The sequence below is a fragment of the Rhinoderma darwinii genome, chromosome 6 (genome assembly GCF_050947455.1).
Source record: "Rhinoderma darwinii isolate aRhiDar2 chromosome 6, aRhiDar2.hap1, whole genome shotgun sequence".
Lineage (NCBI taxonomy): Eukaryota > Metazoa > Chordata > Amphibia > Anura > Rhinodermatidae > Rhinoderma > Rhinoderma darwinii.
The window spans coordinates 129,965,041-129,988,919 of NC_134692.1; the positions used below are offsets into that span (position 1 = coordinate 129,965,041).

The window sequence follows — 23,879 nt, forward strand, 5'->3', positions numbered from 1 at the left end:
ACTTTGAATGGAGCGGAAGCGCACATGGTCACCCGCCGCTTCATTCAAGGTCCAGTCGAGCAGTGAGAGGAACGGGGGTTCCAGACCCCCATTCTGACAATCGGTGGGTCCCAGAGGTAGGGCCCCCAGTGATAATTTTCTCATCACCTATCCTGTGGATGATTCTGGGAAAGCCCCTTTAAATGGAAAACGGCATTTACTAATTTATATACTTTGTTTTATTTTTTTCTCTCCTTCTGATGTACAAACTGCTGCAGTAATGTAACTAACTGTTTAAAGAGGCTCTGTCACCAGATTTTGCAACCCCTATCTGCTATTGCAGCAGATCGGCGCTGCAATGTAGATTACAGTAACGTTTTTATTTTTAAAAAACGAGCATTTTTGGCCAAGTTATGACCATTTTTGTATTTATGCAAATGAGGCTTGCAAAAGTACAACTGGGCGTGTTTAAAGTAAAAGTCCAACTGGGCGTGTATTATGTGCGTACATCGGGGCGTTTTTACTTCTTTTACTAGCTGGGCGTTCTGACGAGAAGTATCATCCACTTCTCTACACAAAGCCCAGCTTCTGGCAGATCACGCTGTGACGTCACTCACAGGTCCTGCATCGTGTCAGACGAGCGAGGACACATCGGCACCAGAGGCTACCGTTGATTCTGCAGCAGCATCAGCGTTTGCAGGTCAGTAGCTACATCGACTTACCTGCAAACGCTGATGCTGCTGCAGAATCATCTGTAGCCTCTGGTGCTGATGTGTCCTCGCTCGTCTGACACGATGCAGGACCTGGGGCTGGAAGTGACGTCACAGCGTGATCTGCCAGAAGCTGGGTGTTCTGAAGAGAAGTGGATGATACTTCTCGTCAGAACGCCAAGCTAGTAAAAGAAGTAAAAACGCCCCGATGTACGCACATAATACACGCCCACTTGTACTTTTACTTTTAAACACACCCACTTGGACTTTTGCAAGCCTCATTTGCATAACTACAAAAATGGTCATAACTTGGCCAAAAATGCTCGTTTTTTAAAAATAAAAACGTTACTCTTATCTACATTGCAGCGCCGATCTGCTGCAATAGGAGATAGGGGTTGCAAAATCTGGTGACAGAGCCTCTTTAACTCTTCTGTGCATGGACTTCCTGTCATGTGACTTACTGTTCTGATGAGTGGAGGTCACATGACAGGAAGTCCACGTACATAAATCCATGCACATAAGTGCTGATGCTACCATGGCAACCTTAGAGCAAGCACAATATTCCCATTACTGCAGCAGTAAGATCTTGAGAGAAATATTAAGCAACATACGTGTCGTCATTTCGTTATTTTTAGAAAGCCTTTATGTTCATCTTCGCAACATTTTCTCTCTATTATTGTCCGAATGCATTTAAAATGAATAAAATGCAAATATTCTTGACTCAAAACATCCGATCATTTAGTATATTCAGCCTTATGTAGAGCTATGCATCTCCATGGTAACAAACAAACCCAATAAAGTCTGACCTTGCAGCGATACTCGTTTCCATCCATCCCCTACTTCTTGCCAACCTACCGAATGTATATTAGCAAGTAGAGGATGGATGAAAGTGATAACTACTGGATGATTTTAGTTTGTTTGTAGTCTGTTGCCATGGAGACACATAGATCTGTATAGGAGCTGTTTACACAGAATAGGAACTTTGTAAATCAAGACTATTTGCCGAGTTGCTTTGTTTTTCATTCTAAATGCATTCGGACAATAAAAAAAAAAAAAAAATGGTTTTGTTGAGAAGGTAGACACAGCCTTTAAGTCTGTTGTGAATGGCATGAATGGCTGAAGTGCCAACAACTCCCTACTATTAGTGTGTAAAATTCCTACTCCATTGGATTTCCCTAAAACAAACATATTAAGGTCCCCAAAGTCCCATTTATGGGAATCGCGCAGGAAATCATCCTAGCGAGAAAAGAAGTGCCTCTCCTCCGGGGACAGTGGCGGAGTAGCCAGGCTGGAGGACCCTACAAACAGACAATTCAGCTTTGGCTTCAGTTCATTCCAGACTTGGTTCATCTGCAAAGAAACAAAAACGAGGCAATATTCAGTATAAGTACCTGAGGTCACAATAGTTTTCCCTATAATCTGTACCAGCCATGGAGAAAACATATTATGCGTCATATGAACGGTGATATATTAACAAGAACATCAGTATAAAAAACGTACCTCTTTGTGTCCCTGGATCTGTGAATTCACAAACGCCCCAAGGATGTGGGAGGTGAGGGGTAGGTAGATATGGATTAACTGGGTTTCTTGATGCAAACAAAACAAGGAAAAATAATTCCTTAATTCCATGACCATAATGGCGTTTTCTTGCTGAAAAATAAAATACAGAAGGGACAGTAATAAAATAAAACTGCAAAAGAATGCCTAGAAGATTAAAGAATCATTATGCAGAAAGTTACATATAACCGATAAATAAAAGGCAATTACTCCATATTCCTGCCAATAGGGGGCGGTATTAAAGAAATCAGTGCTGGCATAGATGCCCTACTTGGTTTTCCAGGTCAACGATTGCAATGGCGGCATGAGCAACAACCACGGTTTATACAAAGTGCATTCTGACCAGGAGGCGCCAATGAGCAAAGGAGAAAACTTATGGTAAAGGCAATGTGAAGGATGATGGGAGTGAAAGAAATATGTTACTATAAGTTGTGACCATAATTGTTCAGTTCGGACTACCCCATAACGGTTTTCCCTGCGAGTAATTGTTTGATTGGAGTACAGCTGCTAGAAACCTCCATAATCCGTTATCGCTAGGGGAAGCTGCTGTGAGGTTCTCATTGCACTTTTCAGCGTCAGAAACAAAGCATTACATGGCACCCGACAAAATGAATGGACCGTCCATGTAATGCAGAGCTTGAATTTGCAAGGACTGTGTCCTCTATCACATCCATATACTCTTATAGGGCATATGCATAGCGGTTGTCCAAAGCAGACACCCCTCTTTAAAGGGGTTATCCCACAAAACACATGTATCCCCCATCCACAGGATAGGGGATACATGTGTGATCGCTGGGAGTCCGACCTCTGGAACTCCCAGCAATAAGGAGAACAGGGGAACGAAAGTCCCCCGAAGTGCTCCATGAGAAGCTTGGGACTTCAGGGGTGTGTCCGGCAGCTCTATAGAAATGAATGGAGCGCCGGTCACGCACAAGCGCTCCATTCATTTCTATGGAGCTGCTGGACACACAAGACGGACACAGACCCTGGAAGTCCCATGCTTCTCATAAGGCAGTTCGGGGAACTTTCGGTCACACATGTATCCCCTATCCTGTAGACATTTTTATAGTGGGCCCTATTCTATAAGCTTACCTCAACAATGCGAGACTCCATCTGCTCCACCGACTCAGCCTCCTTATTCTGCACAGTGGCGCTCATCATCTGCCTCTTCATAAGACTGTACTTGTGTAACGCTTTCTGATGCTTATGTAACACCCCCTTCTCATGTCGCTCACACAGGTCCTGCACAGAACACAGATCTCATGTATAATATACAACCATGATAGGCAAAGGATCAACTGACGGCATGTCGTCCATATTTAACTAACCTTGTAGGACTGAAGAAGATCAAGGAATAGATTCAACTTTTCCACCACATCAATTTCTTCAAGTTTACCCTAGAAATGGCAAAATAAAAAAAAGTTAAAGGGTTATATATTGATTGTACAAAGAAAAAGCATACGATTTTCTAACATACTTAGTGCATCGATTTAAAAAAAAACAAAAAAAAACAACAAGATCACTGCTTGCTGTCAGTAAATGGGAAGCTTCATTGTAGACTTCTGGAGGATAAATATCTGTCCTGTTCATGTGATGATCACACAGATGCACTGCTCGATATAGTAGTTTTATGTTTTGTAAAAAGAGTCCCGCACCTATGTGATTAGATGATCGCCGCAGGTCCAGCTTCTCTAACCCCGGCGATCACCAGGAAAAGCAGCAGATGGCTACACATTTCCCTGCTCTTGCCATTTAAATGAGTGACTGACTGTGTAAAGCACGAACGGGCCGGGTCGACAAAGCAGGAGCTCCTCCCTGTTCTGGGTTAGCACCCCCATCCCGCAGGAAGTCCATATTTTAATAGGGCATATGGACAGGGGTTATCTTTAAGAGATTATAAATAAGAGAGTGTCTAGGATGTTCACAAAGGTTTATTAAAGTGTCCGTCTTACGAGGTGCATTAAATAGTAATTAGTAGGACAATTTATCCACATTTGACATATAAAGTATCGAAAACAGTTAATAGAGATCAGATAAAGGTACCTGTTGTGCCGCCTTGTCAGCAAGCAGGGTAAACTCAACAGACAGCCCTTTAAGTGCCTGCTTCAATGCGCCCCAGGAGCTGTGAGCCGCCCAGGCGGGCAGTGGAGTAGTGTCAGAGCCCAAGGCACTAAACAGGGGGAGAAGGTTGGTATAATGGTCACAGATCGCACCGTATATTAGGATCTACCGATTTTAACACTGGACTGAAATAATAAATTCTTGACGTATAAGATAGACAAAAATAAAAATCTATTTAACTTGTTTATTCAGAAAGAAAAACTAAAATGGTAAAATTAAATCAGTGGCTGCGGAAAAGTCTAGTGTAGTGGTAATGCACCTTCTACACCAGGCACATTACAGCTTTTACCGGACTCCTCCATGAACATGAATGCTTGGATTGTCCGAGCTCGCACAATCGTGGTAGATTATAAGATATGAAGGGTAAAAGGACACGGTCTGGCCAACTCTGCAAGAGCGGTTTTCTGTATATTACAATAACATTAGGGCAGATGGCTAGCAGTGGCCAATAACTCGGAGTACTACTTATCTGCTCCATAATCAGTGACTCCAGATTAGATGCATTTTCACATCAGCTCTTTTGTTCATACACTATGCTTTACACTGCAGCTGTTTATCCAGATTCACAAAAGCTCACAAGGTGCCATGATAAAAGAGAGGATTTGCACTAAAACATTGACAGAATAATAATAAACTATGTTTAAGTAACTAAACTACCACCGAGAAAAAGGATCAGATAACTGGCACACATATACTAGGGCAAATAAGCGACTCACTTGGTGTGTTACACTTACTGGTTATATTAGTACGTAAATGATGAAGGTCTATTTCTTAGTTAACTGAAGGGCCAAGTACTTTTTTATAGTGCTCAAAAAACTCCATATGGTAAGGCCGGGTTCACATCTGCATTCGTGTTTCCGTGGTTCTGCTCCGATAGAGGAGAAGAACGAAAATAAAAGAAAGCGCCGGTTCCGTTGAACGACAGACAACCGGTGCACAATGGAACCTGTTGACTCGAACAGATTCCGTCAGGGTGTCCGTGGTTTCTGGTATTTTTGGCCGGATCTGTAACGGAGCGTCAAACGCAGATGTGAACAGGCCCTTACATACATATGGTAATACATTGTGTTATGCCATATGCTAAGAGCAAGACAATTACTAGGATCCAAAGTCCGTTGTAAGAAAGGTACATAAAGTGTCTGTGCAATACCAGTCAAGGGGGTACACAAAAATCATAGGACCCCATAGAAAAAGACTCAGAATGGGCCCTTCTCCCAACTAAGGCTTCGTTCACATCTGCGCTAGGGCTCCGTTCCGACGGAGCTTTGCACCGGATCCGTCACCATTGAAGTCAATAGTGATGGAAACGGAAACCTATGGTTTCCGTTTGGGTCTGTCAGGGCTCTGTTCCAACGGGAAGCCCCGACGGAACGGAGTCCTAGCGCAGATGTGAACAAAGCCTAAGAGCTCTATCAAATTTACTATGTCTTGTCCCACTTTCTGATTTTAGGTAAAAAATTCTGTGCTGATAAATTCCTACAATATATTTATATAGGGGTGTTCTGATTTTCTAACTTGATATGACATATTTCTGGCTTCATGCAACCACCACTAGGGGGAGCTCACTGCCTAAGGACTTATACAGCTATTATTGATCACAACGGACGCTGTATAAATCTGTATGCTGTCCGCTCCCCCTAGTGATGGTTGCAGGTAGCTATTTTGACACCGTTCTGGTAAGCAGAGGGAGCAGTTTACGGATGGGGGAAACAGCCACAATGGGCGCCATGGTGGTCGATAGTAGTTACGTAAGCAACTGACCTGAGCCCCACGTGGAATAATAGAATTTTATTCAGGATTCTCTACCTTAGTTCTTTTCCAAAACCCAGTAGATCTGTAGCATTATCGATAGCCCGTGTTGCCATCCTCTCTGCGCGATTCTGGAGTTTGTAGAAGCTGTTGAAGAGGTTCCTGATCAGCTCTCTGCTGGCAGCAAACTGAACCTGGATATCGGCTGGGAGGAAATCCTGACCGGTGGAGAAGAACAGGAAATATGGAGACGTACAAAACAAGATATCGGAGTCACGAAATCACATTCACCGGCTAAATTGTATTCATGTTGTGTGCTAGGACTAGTCAGCTGACAGATTTCATGGTTAAAGTCCAGTAACACAAAAGTTCGGTCATAGGAATTTCAAATTAACTATTAAAGCCTATGTACACCTTTGAAAGACATTTGATTTTCTTTATTAAAAAAGTCAGTGTGATTGATGAAGCTTTTTAATTAGTTTTCATTAGAAATTATTTTTACTTTTTGAGATACAGCTGCTCTGCATTCTCTATACAGAGCAGCTGTATCATGCGCTAGGATCTGAATCCATCAGCCCCACGGGCCTGGCGGGTTCAGGGTCAGCGGGTCCCAGGATCCACCTGTAACCCATCACATCCAAGTTATGAACATAGTTGGGATGGATAACCGGTGGATCCTGCGTGTCACAGAACCCGTCAGTCCCGCAGACCTGACGGGTACGGGATATAGCGCAAGTTATAGTTGCTCTTTATACAGAATACAAAGCAGCTGTATCTCAAAAAGTTAAGAATTTTTAAGAAAAACGTATTAAAAAAGTTGCACCAATCATACGGATAGACCTTTTTATAAAAACAAAAAGGTGTACGTAGTCTTTAAAAGGTCACAAACAGCAGGTAGTAAATTATTTATTCGTGGCACACTAAGGCTATGTTCAGACAGAGTTTTTTGACGCAGAAACCGTGCCGCAAAACTTGTCAAAAACGGCCCGAAAATGCCTCCCATTGTTTTTAATGGGAGGTGGAGGAGTCTTTCTCCCGCGAGCGGTAAAACCATCTCGCGGGAGAAAGAAGGGACATGCCCCATCTTCGGGCGTTTACGCCTCTGACTTCCCATCCCATTGACATCAATGGGAGGCAGAGAAAGCGTATTTCGCTGCGTTTTATGCCCGCAGCGCTCAATGACCGTGCAGGGGGAGGAAAATCTGCCTTAAACGTCCAAACGGAATTTTGAGGCAGAATTTCCGCCTGCAAAAAAACTCTGTGTGAACATAGCCTAAGGAGATCTGCTCTATGACCGCTGCATATGGCATTGGTATTTCTGAGCAAATTTACCAGGAACCTAATATTCACACCGCCTGCAAAGTGCAGCCACACCAGTCCGAAGTAGGACTAACAGGTGTATGTACAAACTACACAACGCTCAAGGGACCCTATAGTATTATGCCTTCCTGCCTCGCTCCCAAAGTAAAATGATTGTTACTGCGGTGTAAAAATCTTTGAACAGTCAATCTAAGATTGAATATTTACACTGGAGCATCTTTTATTAAAAACACTGCTTTGTGCCATTCCTCTGTTACTCCTCCTGGAAATCTGAATAAATGCCAGACTGTGTCAGACTGTGTAGGAACACGCCCTATTAACAAGGGCAATGGTTACACTGTTGTTAATTTATGTATAAATTTCCAGGAGTATTAACAGAGGAGCGGCACAATGACATTCTAAAAAAATATGTTTTGGAGTTCTTATTTCACGGGGAATACTGGGGGGGGGCATTTAGTAAAATAGACAGTCCCCAAATCTTGCTGACGAGATTAGACTGGAATCATTGGTGCTGTAGTGGGCATGGGTTATATACAGCAGGATCAGAACACATACCTTGGCTTGTGGAGCAAATGTAGTTGTCATATATTCATCTCCCACGCCACGGATGGATTCCCGCATTTTATTTTGCACATCCTTAAGCGATAAATAGAAAATAACGTGACCCGTAAATGTATACAGGAGCAGCCAGACTGTTTTTTATTGCTGCTCGTAGATCTATCAGCCAACTATTAACAGGACAGATAAACTCTAAGCAGAGGGCGATTTAGTGTGGCTCTAAACATGGAGGACTGAGCGTACATTTATAGAAAAAAAAAAAAAAAAAAAGAAAAGAGAAAAATATTTTGTAAACGACCAGTTCCCGCTAATGCCTCATGCACATGACTGTGTGCGCCGCCCGAGTCCCGTCCGTGATCCGTGGAAAGATAGGATATGTCCTATATTTCTTCGGATCGGAGAATCGGGTCTGTTGTCACGGACCCGATTCACCCGTTAAAGTGAATGGGTCCGTGAAAACTATCAGGTGCCACTCGGATACTGTTAAAAACAGCCCGAGTGGAACATCAGTCGTGTGCAACTGGAATAAGACATTGAGTACAGCGGTTGATCGCTCTCACCAGATCGGTTCACTTCCAATAACTGCTAACAAAGATTTAATGTGTATGGTCACATAGTCACCCAGGCCACATGGAAATGCATAGTCTCCTGTTAAAAAGGGCCAGTCAACTCTTGACCGGTCTGTTTTAGTAAATACTTGTATCCACAAGAAATAACAATTCTGGAGCATCTTGTGTCTGCATTGTGCCATTCTTGTTGTTCCTCCGGGAAATTATGAACAAATTAACAACTGGTAAACAGAGGTGTCCCTACAAAATCTGACACTGCCAGTACTGATTGGACAGTATCAAACTGTGCAGGGACACGTCCTGTATGACAAAGGGAATGGTAACTCCCAGTTGTTACTTTATTTCTATTTTCCGTAAGAACAATAGAGGAACGGTATAGCGCAGATTTCTGAGAAAAGATGCTCCAGAATACAAGTATTTACTAAAACATACAGTAGAGCGTCTCATAAAGTAAGCCCTTCTCCATATGCCCTATTATGGCATAAAGACAATATAAAGGGGTGCCCCTCACTTCAGACCCCCCTCTAAAAGCCAGAATGAAGAGCCTGACGTATCTGCCTTAAAGGCTATGTACACCTTTGAAATAATGTGTATCAATGTGATTGGTGCAACTTTCAAAACACATTATTAAAAAATATTTTTACATTTCGAGATAAAGTGGCTTTGTATCCTGTATATAGAGCAAATGTATGGTGCGGTGAGACCTGAATCCGTCACACTGATACACATTATATATTAAAAAAAAAATGCAAAAAATGTGTACACAGCCGTTAAAGGGGTTCCCCGCCTGGCACAATCCCTACTTGCAAGAAGGGTCTCTTCACAATAAGAATATCACAGAGTTTCCCTCTACTGGGGACACCCAGCGATCATCTGTAATCTGTGAGGAACCAAGACAGCAAGGTTTACATTTCCCTGCAGCGCCACCACAGGAGAAATTAAGTATTACACAGTGTGTAATGCAGGATGAGGATCCTGAACGGAGGGTTTTGATTGACTGTTCGCCACAATCATCAACATTAAAATAAAAAAATGCTGGAAATAGATCCCTCTGTGTGTAATGAATCTATAGAATATAGGAGTTTCACTTTTTGAATTGAATTACAGAATAAAAAATTTTATGATATTCTAATTCGTTGAGAAGGACTAGTAAGTGGTCAATTATCTGTTCTAGCTGCCAATTTGTACTCACCTGACCATTGTATGATAGAAATATATTCACAAGATCATCGTCCCAGAAAGAGGGGTGTCTGGAAACTAAATTGATAAACCTCTTTAACGCCCGTCTCCGAGATTCTATAAATTCACGGTTAGCTGAGAAAATATAAAGAAAAAACTTTATTGTACAATATGTTCAAGGCTACGTTCTGCTTTTTAAGGTATTTCCAAATTTTCATCATTTCTCGCATGTCTTTTAAAGGGGTTGTCCCACAAAACGCTCGTGCACATGCATGACTGGCGTGCCATTCATTTCTATGGAGCTTCCGGACACACAAGCTGGACACAGACCCCGGAAGCCCCATGCTTCTCATGGTTTACTTCGGGGGGACTTTCGGTCCCCCGTTCTCCTTATCACTGTGGGTCCCAGTGGTCGGAACCCCAGCGATCACACACGTATCCCCTATCCTGTGGATACATGTGTTTTGTGGGACAAGCCCTTTAAGTATGACTGGACAAGTAGGGCCCTTTATATAGTTAGAGCGGAGACCCTCTCCAGTATTATGCACCAAGGGTCCCTTTCTCTTTAAACGCTTGGGACTCTTCGGTTCAGACTGAATGACTGGAGGCTGCAAGATATGGAAATCTTGCAATCTTGAAGCGTCATATGATTTTGGTTGTGTAGACTTCTTATCTTCTTCGGATGTGACCATCACAATAATCCGATCATCAGCCATATGGTGTGACCGATAGACACTATCACAGCAAAGAGCGGAGGCAAAAATGTAGAACAATATATGAAGACTTACATTTAAAGGGGATTTCGTAAAATCAATACTTATCACCTATCCACAGGATAAGTAATAAATATCTGATCGGTGGGGGTCCCCTATCTTCAGCAGCCCCATAGAAATAAATGCAGCAGTAGTCGAGAATGCACACTACCGCTCCATTCCTCTGGGGCTCCCAGGAACGGCAAAGAAACCCCGTTCTCATGATCAGTGGGGGTCCCAGTGGTCGAACCCCCAATTCTGTGAATAGGTGATAAATATTGATTATGGGAAAACCCCTTTAATACAGTTATAATATAATGTTGAACATCAGAATTGACTTCTATTCTTTCAATTATAAAGTTATGTGGTTCGTTGATATATAGTCGGTGGGGGTTAGACTACAGGGCGCCCCATCATTGCCCAGAATGAATGGGCCACAGTGCTGCGGCCGCATCAATGTTTTTCCCTGCAAAGTGGCACACCCGGCCACCCCTTGTACTGGGACAGCTCTATTCAAGTGCACGGGGCTATGCTGCAGTTACCCTGCACAGCCAGTGGACGGGAGAACCACAGTGCATGGAGACACTACAGCAGCACTGCAACCCCTTAAATCTTAGGATCGGTAGGGGTCCAAGCAGTCAAAAACACACCGATCAGAAAGTGATGACATATTCTAGTGAGTAACCACTGAGCACTGCAAACCCTGTACAACTATAGGGTTGAGGTGCAATACCAAACAAAGTGCAAGTACAAGGGTGGCGCTGTGTCTGTTGATAAATGCAATTCAAAGGATGTGAGCTGCAATACCGGACACAACCGATAGACAAGTGTGGTGTCATTTCTGGAAGCAAGCAGACATGTGTTTCAAACCCTGTACAAAAGAAGATTACTACTACAATACTGCCAAGGTTGTGGCTTTTAAATTTACCAGTAAACTAGAATTTTTTTTAAGTCTTAGTCACTGAAAGTCACGCTAAGACTAAGTTCCCTTTTAGTTTTTTTTTTTTTTGTGTCTAAAATTTCCCTCCAGTTATTTCAGGTTACAGATATGTGAACTATTTGGGGATTTTTTTTTAAATTATTTCGGGCACAACTGATACATGGTGCATGACAGATTGAAAAGCCCCGTGTCATGCTCCGCCCCCTCAGGCCCTGCACTAGGCCAGTTTTGCCCAGAGTGCTCCTTTAAGAAAAAAATATTGACAATGGGGTAGTGGTGGGGCCATGTATAAACCTAAGGCCTCAAGAACACGACCGTAGTTTTGCGGCCGCATACTATCTGCAATTGAGGACAGTATAGAGCACATTCTAGCCTATGGGCCAGTGCACACGACCGAGGTTTCCACGGTCCGTGCATTGTCTGGGAGACAGACCGCAAAAAAAAATAAAAAAAATAGGGCAAGTCACTTTAAAGGGGTAGGGCTCTTTAAAGTCAAATGCACATCTGGTGTGTGTACGGTCCGTGATAGTGGATGGCCCGCGGATGACACTCGTCAGGCCGTAATCACGGACCTTGCACGCGGCTACGGTTGTGTACATGAGGCGTAACCACTCTGTAACCAATTACCTTTTCAATGGTTAACCCCCAATGGAAGACAACCCATCTTTCACTACATGAGAATAAAGGGTTAAATCTTATTTCCGCTAATTAAGGCCCTGTGATCCTCAGAAAAGGAGTCATCTAAGAATCTGACTTTCTCCCTTGAAGTGCTAGAAAATAAACTGTTATCTCTTTTGAGGCGGCTTTTCTCTCGCTGTAATTTAGCGCTTTACAACTATCTGCCTTTATATCAGCCTTGATCAAAGGACGAGAAGCAGCAACTGTGACAGTCCCATCACCGCTCGTCTCATAACACAGTCTTCATATCCTTCCTAACAAATCTATGCAGTTTCATAAAGGACAAAAATAACTTCCACTCTTCTCAAAGGGTTTCATCTCATGGAAAGGAACACAGACCTTCAGAGATTTGAAGTCGTGTCACTCCAGGCACTGCTTTGAAAAAGTATATTTAGAATACGCTTGACAATATTTTTTTTATTTTACCCTTATGAAAACCGAAATACTTGACAACCATAGTATTATCTAGAAGTGTACTCTAGGATCCCCCAAAAAAAAAAAAAAAACACTTCATAAACTTTTGTTCCAAGGAGGATATATTATAAAATACCAAGATTAAAAGGGGTTGAACAGAATTGCAAAAACATAACTGCTTTTTTCCCCAAAAACAGCGCAATACCACACACGGCCCATTAACAGGTGTGGCGCTGTTTCTGGAGGAAAGCAGTTCTGATTTTGCAATCCTGTGAACACTTCGAAGCGGTTGTTTCATCACAGACAACCCCTTTAATATAGGAGACACCATCGCAAGACAAACAGCGGATTGTGTCGTGGTAAGTGGTCAGCGGCTCATTTTCCCTGCAGCAGCCACTAGAGGAAAAACGTAGAATTACATGCAGCTACTCAAGTGAATGGCCAATCAGGAGATTAGGGCTCGTAATTAGCCTCAGGGTATGTTCACATGAAGTGCTTTCGCCTCGAAAAAACGGAAGCTGAATGCCTACATACTAGCAATGTCACAATACCAGAATTTGGACTTGTCGCCCTTGTGCTGTCCATGTTTTTCACGCACCCATTGACTTCAATGGGCGACGTGGTCCGCAAAAACGGACCAAAATAGCACATGCAGTGAGTTTCACGCAACTGACAGATGCTGCGTAAAAAAATACACAGAGACAAGGAGCGGCCCACTATCTAATGTAGGTGGGGGTGACCCAACCCTAAAGCCCATATTACACCGGCCGATTTTGGCAGTTTTTTCTGGCCGATGCAGCGAGCGCTGATAAAACTTGACATCGTTGATCGGCGCTCGTTTGCTCCTGTCACACGGAACTATGGATTGGGACGAGCGTCCCCATTCATCATCATCATGTCGGCAGCGCGTCTCCCTGTTTACACTCGTCTGCCTGATAATCGCCCAGTGTAAAACCCCCTTTACCCAACGTCTGATGTGTCTGGCAATGGCTTATTCCCCTCTCCCTATCGAGAACACATGAACGCTTGGCCAAGCAAAGGAAAACAAAAAAAAACAAACAAAAACAAGCTGCTCTTGTCCATGGGCTGTGTCTGGCATTGCCACTCAGAAATTAAATTGTAATACCAGACACAACCTATGGACACAAGTGGCGCTGTTTTTGATAAAACAAAGATCATGTTTTCTACTTATACAACCAATTTAGGGACCTCTATATATTCATACGACTGCAAGCAAGTTGAACTATTACAAAGGCAAACTGATTGTTAACCATTTACTAAATGCACTTTGTAGTTCCATAATTGACATATAACCACCCCACAGGCTTGTCATCCAGTTCGCCTGAAGTCCTTAATGGTAAAAAAATTTGTGCAGAAGTGCATTCCCTGCTCCAAGATCACTGCATACAGGAAGATGTACCATTCATGAGTCTGGGAAATCTGGGTGACGCAGTTTAGCCAAAAGTATATATCAGGTCATTGTAAATATACAAGATAGGTGATCAATGTCTGATCGCTGAGACCCCCACTGGTCACTAGAACGGGGATAACGAAACTCCCATAACTCCTTCTTGCATTCCTGCATTGAATGGAGCGACGGTCGAGCACGCGCATTGCGCTCCAGTCAAAGTCTATGGGACTAACGGAGAAAGCCGAACACTGCGTTCCCATAGACATTGAGTGGAACAGAAAGACGGATGCTCATCCTCCCCTCCATTCCAGCTCCTCCTTACCTCGTGGGGTGCAGTAAGAAACGAGGAGTTCAGGACCCCCATTCTAGTAATCGGTGGGGCCCCCAGGGATCAGACATTTATCATCTATCATGTGGATAGGTGATAAGTATAAATCTGGGAATACCCCTTTAAAACATCTGTGCGTTGGTTAAACTTTTTATTCTACCAAGACCTTTAACATTTTTTAAATCCCCCGGAGAGTAACGAGGCGGAGATTCAAAAAATAAAATAAAAATCCTACAGAGCATTATTTGCATGTGGCGCTTTTTTTTGGAACCCGGCCTGAACACGCAGGATATTACCACCCTTGGGACCTGTACAGAGACATTACTGATCGCCACATGTAAGATGAATGCAACGAGCGCGAGGGAGGACGCATAGAAAACGTTAATGATACCTCCAAGCATTCTCTTGGGTGGCAGCGCCGGTACCATCCGGTATGGGAACTTCTGTAACAGCATCTCCTGGAACATGACAAAGTCGTTGTATCTTCTGTACACGGAGGATTTAAAGAACTGAAAAGTAAAAAAAACAATGTTAAAGTGGACAGCAGACCAAGGCACAAAGAAAAAAAATAAAAATCCCTACAGACAGTCGCTGTGGTGACATAGTGCAAATAAGGCTGGAGTCACAAGGCCGTATTCGATCTGGGAAATACATACCGTCGATCGGCCATATTTCCATCCCAGACCTAACACAGATCAGGGAGCCGGACTCCTAGCATCATAGTACGTGTGATGCGAGGAGTCCCTGCCTCCCCACGGTAATTACGTCCCATACTGTTATGTTTTCAGTATGGCGAGGCAGTGACTCCTTGCATCATAGGTACTATGACGCTAGGAGACCGGCTCGCTGGTCTGTGTGGGAAATGCGGCCGGCAGACGGTCCGTATCTCTTGGACCGAACGCAGCCGTGTGAACCCAACCTTAGAGCAGTGCAGTTATAGCGGCTGTAACAATATTTCTTTAAAGGATTGTCCAGGATTACATGAAAAACGACTTTACATCGCCAATGTTTTGGACGGAGGGGGTTGTAGTGTAATTATATCATAATATATTGAAAAAAAAAAAATTGTATTACAACAACTGGATGTATAAGAAAGGCTTAAATGAACATCGTTCTACCCATACAATGGGATTTACAAGCAAACACAATAAATACCCTAATGGAAGCTGTATACTAGCGTCTGCCACAGCCACACAAGCGACAAGCGTGCTCTTACCTGGCTTGACACCTCATACTCCACGTGTTTAAGAAACAAGCCTTTCTTCTCAGGGATGAGCTCCACCTGCACGGTATCATGACCCAATAACTCCTGTAAAGTATACGGCAGCATCAGAGGACTTCCCTGGGTCACCTCCATCATGCAGCATTCAGGACGGCTCTTCGCACCTGCAAAAAGACACCATAACATTTCAACACAACACGACCTCTCCAAACACCTTCTCAGACACCATGTCATTGCCAAGAATGGAACCGGATAGTCTGATACTATTCGGGTAACGAGCTTGGAATTAAAGACAGTTGACCCTTTGTAGACTGACGGAAGCCATCACACCGGAGTTGTCCGGGCACGGACTACTGAGGATGTATCCACAGGATAGGTCATCAGTATATGACCGGTGGGGGATCGACACCCGGACGTCGCACCGTTCAGCTGTTTCGGCTGCCTCCGGGCGCTGGATGTTATGCACAGTATTCAGTGTTTGGAGCTGGAAGCAGATGGCTCGGAAAACGGCATAGCGGCCGTGCTACAGAACTCTGCTCCTATTCACTCGGCCGCTATTCTGTGACTGGAACCATCTGCTTTGGGGTGCCTGGAGACAGTCAGAGCAGCTAATCGGTGTGGGATCCGGGTCTGAGACCTCCACCGATCATATACGGCGTGCCCAGACAATCCCCTTAAAGTCGCCACTTGCCGATAGGAACACTTGGAGCAAAATGTATGCACTGTGCTAGGTCGATTAGAAAAACCATTCAGGGCTGAGGCAAAGCCCAAATATATTTTTTTCTCCAGAAACAGCGCCACTCTTGTTCATGTGTGGCGCCTGGTATTGCAGCTGCAGAACCCATGGACACGAGTGGAGCTGAGAAAAAAACTCCACGTTAACTTGGTCTTAAAGGGGTATTCCCAGAATCCCATTCTAAGCGGAGTGTCCCCCACTGCAGAAATAAAAGAACTTGCCAAATACAAGTAATTATCTAAAGTCAATGTTGGCTGAGATTTCAACCCGCATCCTCCATGTTTGTACCTGGTTTACCTGGGATGCGTCCTCCTGTATTTCTGTTCGCCGCAGACGCGCATGCGTTACGGATATCCGCTATTGTTCAATAGCGGCTATTCTCTTTTATTCTGTGTAGTGAGATTGCGCATGCATGGTTGCCCCGTCCTCACTGTACAGGGTGGGCATGCGCACTGTGCACCAGCTGCTAGAACAGAAGAAGAAGCTCCTTGCCAGGCTGCTCACTTGGAGGCGTGGCTAATGTTAGCGGTGCACGGGGAGCTAGTAGGAGCAGCAAGGGGCTTGTGGGAAATGTAGTTTCCCACAAGTAAACAGCTGTCACATAACCATGGATGAAGAGCCACCCATATCACCCTACAGAGACAGAAGGATGCGCGGAGGACAGGGTAGCCGAAGTGGTGGAAGTAAACGAGCTGCCGAATATCGGATGGCATGTTTGGGTCGCTTTACGTAGAATTATAGGTGACTAAGCTTTTTAAAGAAAAGTTAGATTCCGGGATAATCCCTTTAATGAAAACCCATTTTTAAATTAAGACAGCCCGGTGATCAGATGACCGCCACAGGTTCGACTTCTCTTACCTCCAGTGATCAGCGGTTATAGCCAAGGGAAGCGTCGACTGCCCATACAATTTCATGCACATAAAAACAATGGGAACCAGGTGGGATCCACTGTAAAAAAAGAGACACCTTCCAGGCGCAATACTTCAACGAGTCCAACACGTTTTTGAGGGAAAAAAAAAAAAGATTTTTTTTATTGTTAAAAACAATAGAATCTACATAAAAAAGAGAAAGATAGAAAATAAAAAAAACAGAACCCCTTAAAAATATATAATTTTTTTTCTTAAAAACATGTTGAACTCGTTGAAGTTTTGCGCCTGGATGGTGTCTCTTTTTTTTTTTACAGTGGATCCCACCTGGTTCCCATTGTTTTTATCTACCTGCATTCACTCCCCGGCGAGGTTGGCACCTGACGCTCTGGGGTTTACGGCACCGGCAGCATTCTTCCTAACCAACTGGCTCTACAATAGGGTTGTGCCTATCCATGCACAACCCATAAAAAGGAGCCTCCTTTTACTATACCGAACAGAGAAAGCCATTGTGAGGCCGGATTCACACGAGCGTGTGTGTTTTGCGCGCGCAAAAACCGCTGCGTTTTGCACGCGCAAAAGGTCTGTGTGTCATCAGCATATGATGCGCGGATGTGTGATTTTCGCGCAGCCGGCATCATGATGACTCTGTTTTTATGTTTAGAAACAGAAAAGCACGTGGTGCTTTTCTGTTTTCATTCATAGTTTTTACTACTGTAGTGCGCATCACCCGGAAGTGCTTCCGTGTGCCGAGTGCGATTTGTATGCACCCATTGACTTCAATGGGTGCGTGCTGCGTGAAGCATGGCCAAATATAGGATGTTGTGCGTTTCATGCAGCGCACATACGCTGCGTGAAATTCACTGACAGTCTGAACGGCCCCAATCACTAACATAGGTCCGTGCGACGCGCGTGATTTTCACGCGCGTAGCACTAATTTATTATACGTTTGTATGAATAAGCCCTTAATCTGACGTACTCACCCTATGTAGCGCCTTTTTGTTCTCTCTGTTCCCAACCAGCCTTTATATCCGTCATACAATTTCATGGCAGCGGCTGTAAATGAATGGCGACCATGTAACGTCTGGATGGGGCTGGTTCGCCAGAGAGCTTCTCCATTTTGGCTAACAGAGGGGGTCCCAAGTGGGCGACCACTCTCTAGGAATTCCAAATGTAAAACAGACAGGGGTTGCCATCATGAAACAACCCCTTTCAGAGACAATACAGGACAGACACATTGTGCAAGTGTGATAAAATACGAATTGTTCCAGCAAATATATATTACAGCAAAAAAATGTCATTCATTCGCCATGAAAAAACCCATAACAATTGATAGTTTGGCACTCACTACCAAAATAGAGAAAACAAAATAAATGTGGAATTTGCTGAGAGCAGCATAAATGGAAACCGCACAATAACTCAAAAACAGAACGTCAAAGACAAAGTGACGAATATCTGCTGAAGTCTGCAAATTCATCAGCACAAGTTATGTGGAATTACAAGTTCCCATAAGTCACGGGGTAAAATTCTCTTTTATTTGGACGGAAAGGAAGGGGATTTTTCAAATCCTACTCAAGAATACTGGGTAAGGCTCCGTTCACACTACTTTGAAGCCTTCCTTCAGAGGTATAGGTCAAAAGGACTTCCCTTTGTAGGCCTCCGATAGAAGGTCACTGACACAGGTCGCTAGTATGCTCCCAATGTAAAAATAAAATCATTACCTTAGCCCCCTTACAATCTCTGCCCCTGGAGGGTCGGGGCTCGCCAAGTACCCCTTATGACCATACCCAACTTAGACATTTTTATCTCGGAGTAAAATCAAGTACACAGTCCATAGAGCGCTTTCAGATTTTGAGCAATTGTGTTTGGCATGCTTTCCCCCCCCCCACTCTATATCCGAGCTGTATAACCTCCTGACAGATCATTCTGATGCGCTCCCCTTGTTTTGTAAGGCTTTTGTAATGGCTCCGGCGCTTTCAGTTCGGTCGTAAAAGGCGTAGGAGACCTCATTTAAAATTATCTCGAGATGGTATAGGGTTGTTGCATTGTTGGTATCCGAATGTCCCAGACACCTGCTGGAGATGCGGAATTGGGGAGGGGACGATGACACACATTTGGCGGGAAAGCCCTACGGTAAAAAGGTTCCGGACTCAAATACTTTCATTGGTTACCGAAACCACTGGTATCTCTATACCATCTACACCAGAAGCCCTCCTTTTTAGGATACCAACTGGCTTCTCAAAATACAAAAGGTCATTGGCGATCTTCCTCCTTCAGGCAGCTAAAACGGTCATCCCTAGAAGATGGAAGATCTCCGATCCTCCTACCATAGAGGAATGGTACACAGAATGGAGGACCTCAAATCACATACACCTGAATTAAGGGAAAAGTTTGTCCGCACTTGGGGGGCCTGGATGGAGTTCCAGCATTCTGAGAAATTTAGGGAACTAACACTTTAATATCCGATTGATTCAGGTTCCAGGGAGACGTGCAAGTGAGTTGGCGGTTTCGATCTCTTCTCTGGGGCCTTTTGTCCTTTGCCCTGAGACACGAGGGTCCGTCATTCTCTGCCATTATATGCCACTAGAGAGTTCTTCTTCTAACTTGTTAATAATTTTCACATTTTTCTAGGAATATGTTGAAATACGACACAGTGACTTCCTTTCCTCCCCTATAAAATATTCCCCTACCCTCTCTTTCACCAGGCAGATGTTTACTGCTCCAACGAACAGCTGTTTGATCATACCAGTGCCAGGTGATCCTTGCCTGAATGTCTGTTATGCTTAATATTGAAAAAGGACTGAACGGTGGCCCGGAACAGAGCGGCTACTGTTCTGGGCCACATCACTACATTGCATTTAATCCCATTTTCAAATATGGGGCGGAAAAAAAGATATCAGGTCTGTGATTCTTTAACAGAGCCTTAAGCAGGCCACACACATAAAATAATGATCGGCCACAGTGCGGCTGATCAACCGTTCGTGGGATCAATCGTTCGGACGATCCCACTGGAAACAGAAGTGACTGGACCATCAGGGAGTTTACGTAAAAAAACCTGTCTCTCCGGGGCTTGCGCAGAGTGGCAAATGATTGGCCTCCGCTATAAGGAGGAGCTTGAATGAAGAGGCAGTCAAGCATCCGCTCCATTCAAAGTATTTGGGACTGATCGAGAGAGTACAGAGCTCAGCTGTTTCCGTCAGCCCCTTAGACATTGAATGGAGCAGTAGGACAAGCTCAACTGCCGCTCCATTCAAGCTCCTCCTCTTAGCTGCAGAGGAACAGGGCACTCGGGACCCCCCTTCTACTGATCATGGGGCCTTCAGCGATCAGACGTTGACCACCTATCCTGTGATTAGATGATGAATGTTGATCCGAGGACAACCCCTGTTAAGTTACCATCTTTATTTTTTTAGGTTTGGTGCTTCAAATGATGGAAAACACCTTGAAATCATTCCCCCGCGTCCGAGTTATTCCAGATACATAGTCATGTTCATTCCGCCATTCCTCCCCCGTTACTATGAGGAAATTGCTGCACTGACGTGACAGAGTCCACAGATGGGAGACTTGTTAGAGTAAAGACGGAGGAGTAAACCTTCTATAGTGGAAGATAATTATTACCCGCAGCCCCGGAGATCCGCACATACGACCTGCTCAGCATCTTAAGGGATAACACAATATTTCTGTGTATTGTGTAATGAGGAGAAGACTCAAATTACTACGTCTTGTTGATGATTAATATGGTGAATACAAGAAAAACATTCCTCACCCACCCTCCATTACACTTCAAAAGAAGCTTCGGCTACTAAAGTACTATATCCACCCACTGACAATAGAGTCTATGGAACATACAGGGATAGGACAGTTCGGACCCCCTTATCTACTGCTGGAGGAGACCCCACACGGGCCAGCTACCATCTCTAAAAAGGCTGCAGAGCCAGTACTCCAATTACCAGCAGCAAGAAAAAACATTTTAAAGGTTCATACTCAAATCAATATTTTATCCATTGCTACTAGAGGTACTCCGGGGCATTGAGTTGGGATAGATGTGACTTTCAGCGAACAGACGGGGGGGTCCCAAACAGATATTTTATTATTAAAAAACAAGTATGTAACAGCACCCTCTGGTGGGCAGACAACCACTCTCCATATCTCCTACCAGGGCATATGGACATCAAATGGGGAGGGGGTTCCCATGCAACAGGACCCCCACTTTATTAACCAGGAGGATTTAAAAGCATTTCCTTAAAACCAATAAAATATCTTTAAACAACCTTCAATTCTCTCTAAAGTTTTTGAAAGATTCTTCTGACCACTTTCAAAGCTTCCTCAGGGATTGCCACCTAAAAAGAAAAATCACCTCAGTCACGCAGTGATTTGCCATTCAGGGGAATTGGATTCTTGGGTGACTATCCCTGTGGGTGATGTAATAATGGTCATATTGGCCGTCACCCAGCTTTCCTAAAAAAAAAACAAAAAACATTTCTCTCTAACGGCTATGTACACCTTTAAAAAAAAAACTTTTTTTTTTTTTTTAAATAAAACGTCTCTGACACGCAGGATCGAGCTGTTACCAATCACATCTAAGTTAAGAACATCGATGTGATCGATATCCGGTGACACGGAACCCGTCAGTCCCGCGGACCTGACGGATTCAGGTCTTAGTGAACGATACAAATGCTCTGTATACGGGATACAAAGCTGCTGTATCTCAAAAAGTAAAGATAATTTTTTAATAAAAAGTAATTAGAGAATTGCACCAAACACACTGATAATTTTATTTGAAAAAAAAAAGAATTTTTTTGTACATTTTTTTTTAACAAAAGTGTACATAGCCTTTAAGGGGATATATGAAATGCCTCAATCCAGAAAATACAATCCCTTCTCGCCATAATCCTAGGCAATGATAGAGTTATGAAGTTTAGTACACCTGTCATAATCCTCTATGCCGAAGCTCCCACCGTGGGCGGAGGACCCAGAGAAAACGGCTCCATATTTATACAGACGAACTTTAACAAGGCTTCTTTTCATATAGGCAGGTCTGGGAGGAAATGAGAATCCTTGCCTATAAATCTCAAGTGTAGACAGAGATCTAAAAATACCCAAGAAAAAAAAAAAAAAACATACTGAACCATTCATTTCTATGGGGTCACGCACAAGTCCTTTTTTTGCTTATCCGTTCCGCAACTGGTAGAAGAGGTCCTATTCCTGTCCGTCTCACCCATTGTAGCGTACGGGTCCGCAAGAAACGGACAGCACACGGAAGTCACTGGGATATGTGTTTTGCAGTCCTTAAAACGAAAACTGTCGTGCGCATGATGCCCGACTCTGCGGTCACCCGATACAAGATGTAGATGACGCCAAATGTGTCTGCCTGCCCGCTACAGCCAAATTGTGAGAGAAAACAGGGCCGAAGGGACCCCAAACCCTTTTAACAGGTACCTTTTCTTGGTGTTTTTCTTTAATGGGATGCCCGCCACAAGCCAAGTAAATGACTCAAGAAATATTAGCCAGGGAACTTTTAACGAAGGAGCGACCGGACACGTACACCCACCAATCAGGAACAGGGGGCCAGGCACACGCACTCTCAGGATCCCATTGGTTGGACCCCTACCGATCCTACATTTTTGATATAGCAAATCGATATGCCCTAAATGTCTGTACGATATCCCTTATCTAAATGGCTTATCATCTCATATGGACATAATGAAGCCGTGCCGGTTTTGCGCTGGAGGACTCAGCACGATCATGTATAATGGGTGCGGTGATACATTGTAACAAATATCAATAAACGCCAGAGGTTTTCCCCTGGAGCTGATCACACGTTGCAGATTTGACATAGATCTCACTCAATTGCATTGTAAAGGATAAAATATGCAATGTGTGAACTCAGCCTAAGGTTTTTTTTTGTTGGTTTTTTTTTCGCAACCTGAGCCCCAATTTTAGCTTATTATTAGGAGAGCTGCCTGGACGATGCGGGGGGAGTGGTTGTGTTAGGTGCACTACCACTTTAATTGAACCGAGTACTGCAAAAAACATCCTAAAAAGTCCTGCAACTAATCAGAGCAATTCCTGCAAATCAATCTTCCAGATATTATAGAAAAAGTTTATCTACGCTAACTTATTACATGAAGCCCGCCAGGGCCAAGATCTGACCAGTAGTCCAATATTTTGCACTATTTGGGGTAATAGTCCTTAAAGGGGCATACACTTCAATATATTTGCTAAAACGGGAGGGATTTTCCAGGTGAATAAAATCTTCTAAATGTTGCAAACTTCATTTACGTTCATTATTGAACACGTATTTTCTCATCCCGTAGAGGATTAAACGTGAAGATTCATCAGCAAGGACCAACAGCCATCACTGCACATACACATAGCAAGTTTTACCACCACCAGATTGCCAGTAATCCTCATTGCCAGGTAATTTGGTAATACATTCCAGTGCAAAGATTTGTTTTGACATAGAAAACACTTTAACAAACAAACACCTCCTCCCTCTTTGCCTACTTACATCCAGTAAAGAAGAGGTTAACGCAAACGATGACGTCACTGTCAGCACCTTCTGCCTCGGGGGGCTCACCTGTAGCAAGTCTCTCCTTGCTGCTTCACTCTCTACCAACATCGCGATCCGGGCCCCGTCATGTGATTGCCTCCCGCTCCCTCCTCCTCTGTACCATGTGACTTCCTTCCCTTAGTAACGATACAAACAGGCTTGAAAAGACTGGCGGAAGCGGCTTCTTGCCAGGAGTTGTTAACGTCAATGACGTATTTACGTATTTTTACGGTAACA

The 23,879-nt window shown here is 43.8% G+C and overlaps 1 protein-coding gene across 2 annotated transcripts; it reads right to left on the reverse strand.

Moving 5' to 3' along the window:
* Positions 1-1,102: 1,102 nt before the first annotated feature.
* SNX8 (sorting nexin 8) lies at positions 1,103-23,835 on the reverse strand. Of its 2 annotated transcripts, none has more exons than XM_075830350.1 (11): positions 23,670-23,835; positions 15,482-15,651; positions 14,657-14,774; positions 9,756-9,877; positions 7,992-8,072; positions 6,174-6,334; positions 4,290-4,416; positions 3,575-3,643; positions 3,339-3,488; positions 2,190-2,339; positions 1,103-2,039 (listed from the first exon to the last, which is right to left on the reverse strand). In XM_075830350.1, the coding sequence occupies exons 2-11, from the start codon at positions 15,623-15,625 to the stop codon at positions 1,926-1,928; spliced, it is 1,236 nt and encodes a 411-aa protein (XP_075686465.1). In that variant the 5' UTR covers positions 15,626-15,651; positions 23,670-23,835; the 3' UTR covers positions 1,103-1,925. The 2 variants fall into 2 exon arrangements, with proteins under 2 accessions (XP_075686465.1, XP_075686464.1); XM_075830349.1 differs by having other exon boundaries at positions 23,601-23,835.
* Positions 23,836-23,879: the final 44 nt, after the last annotated feature.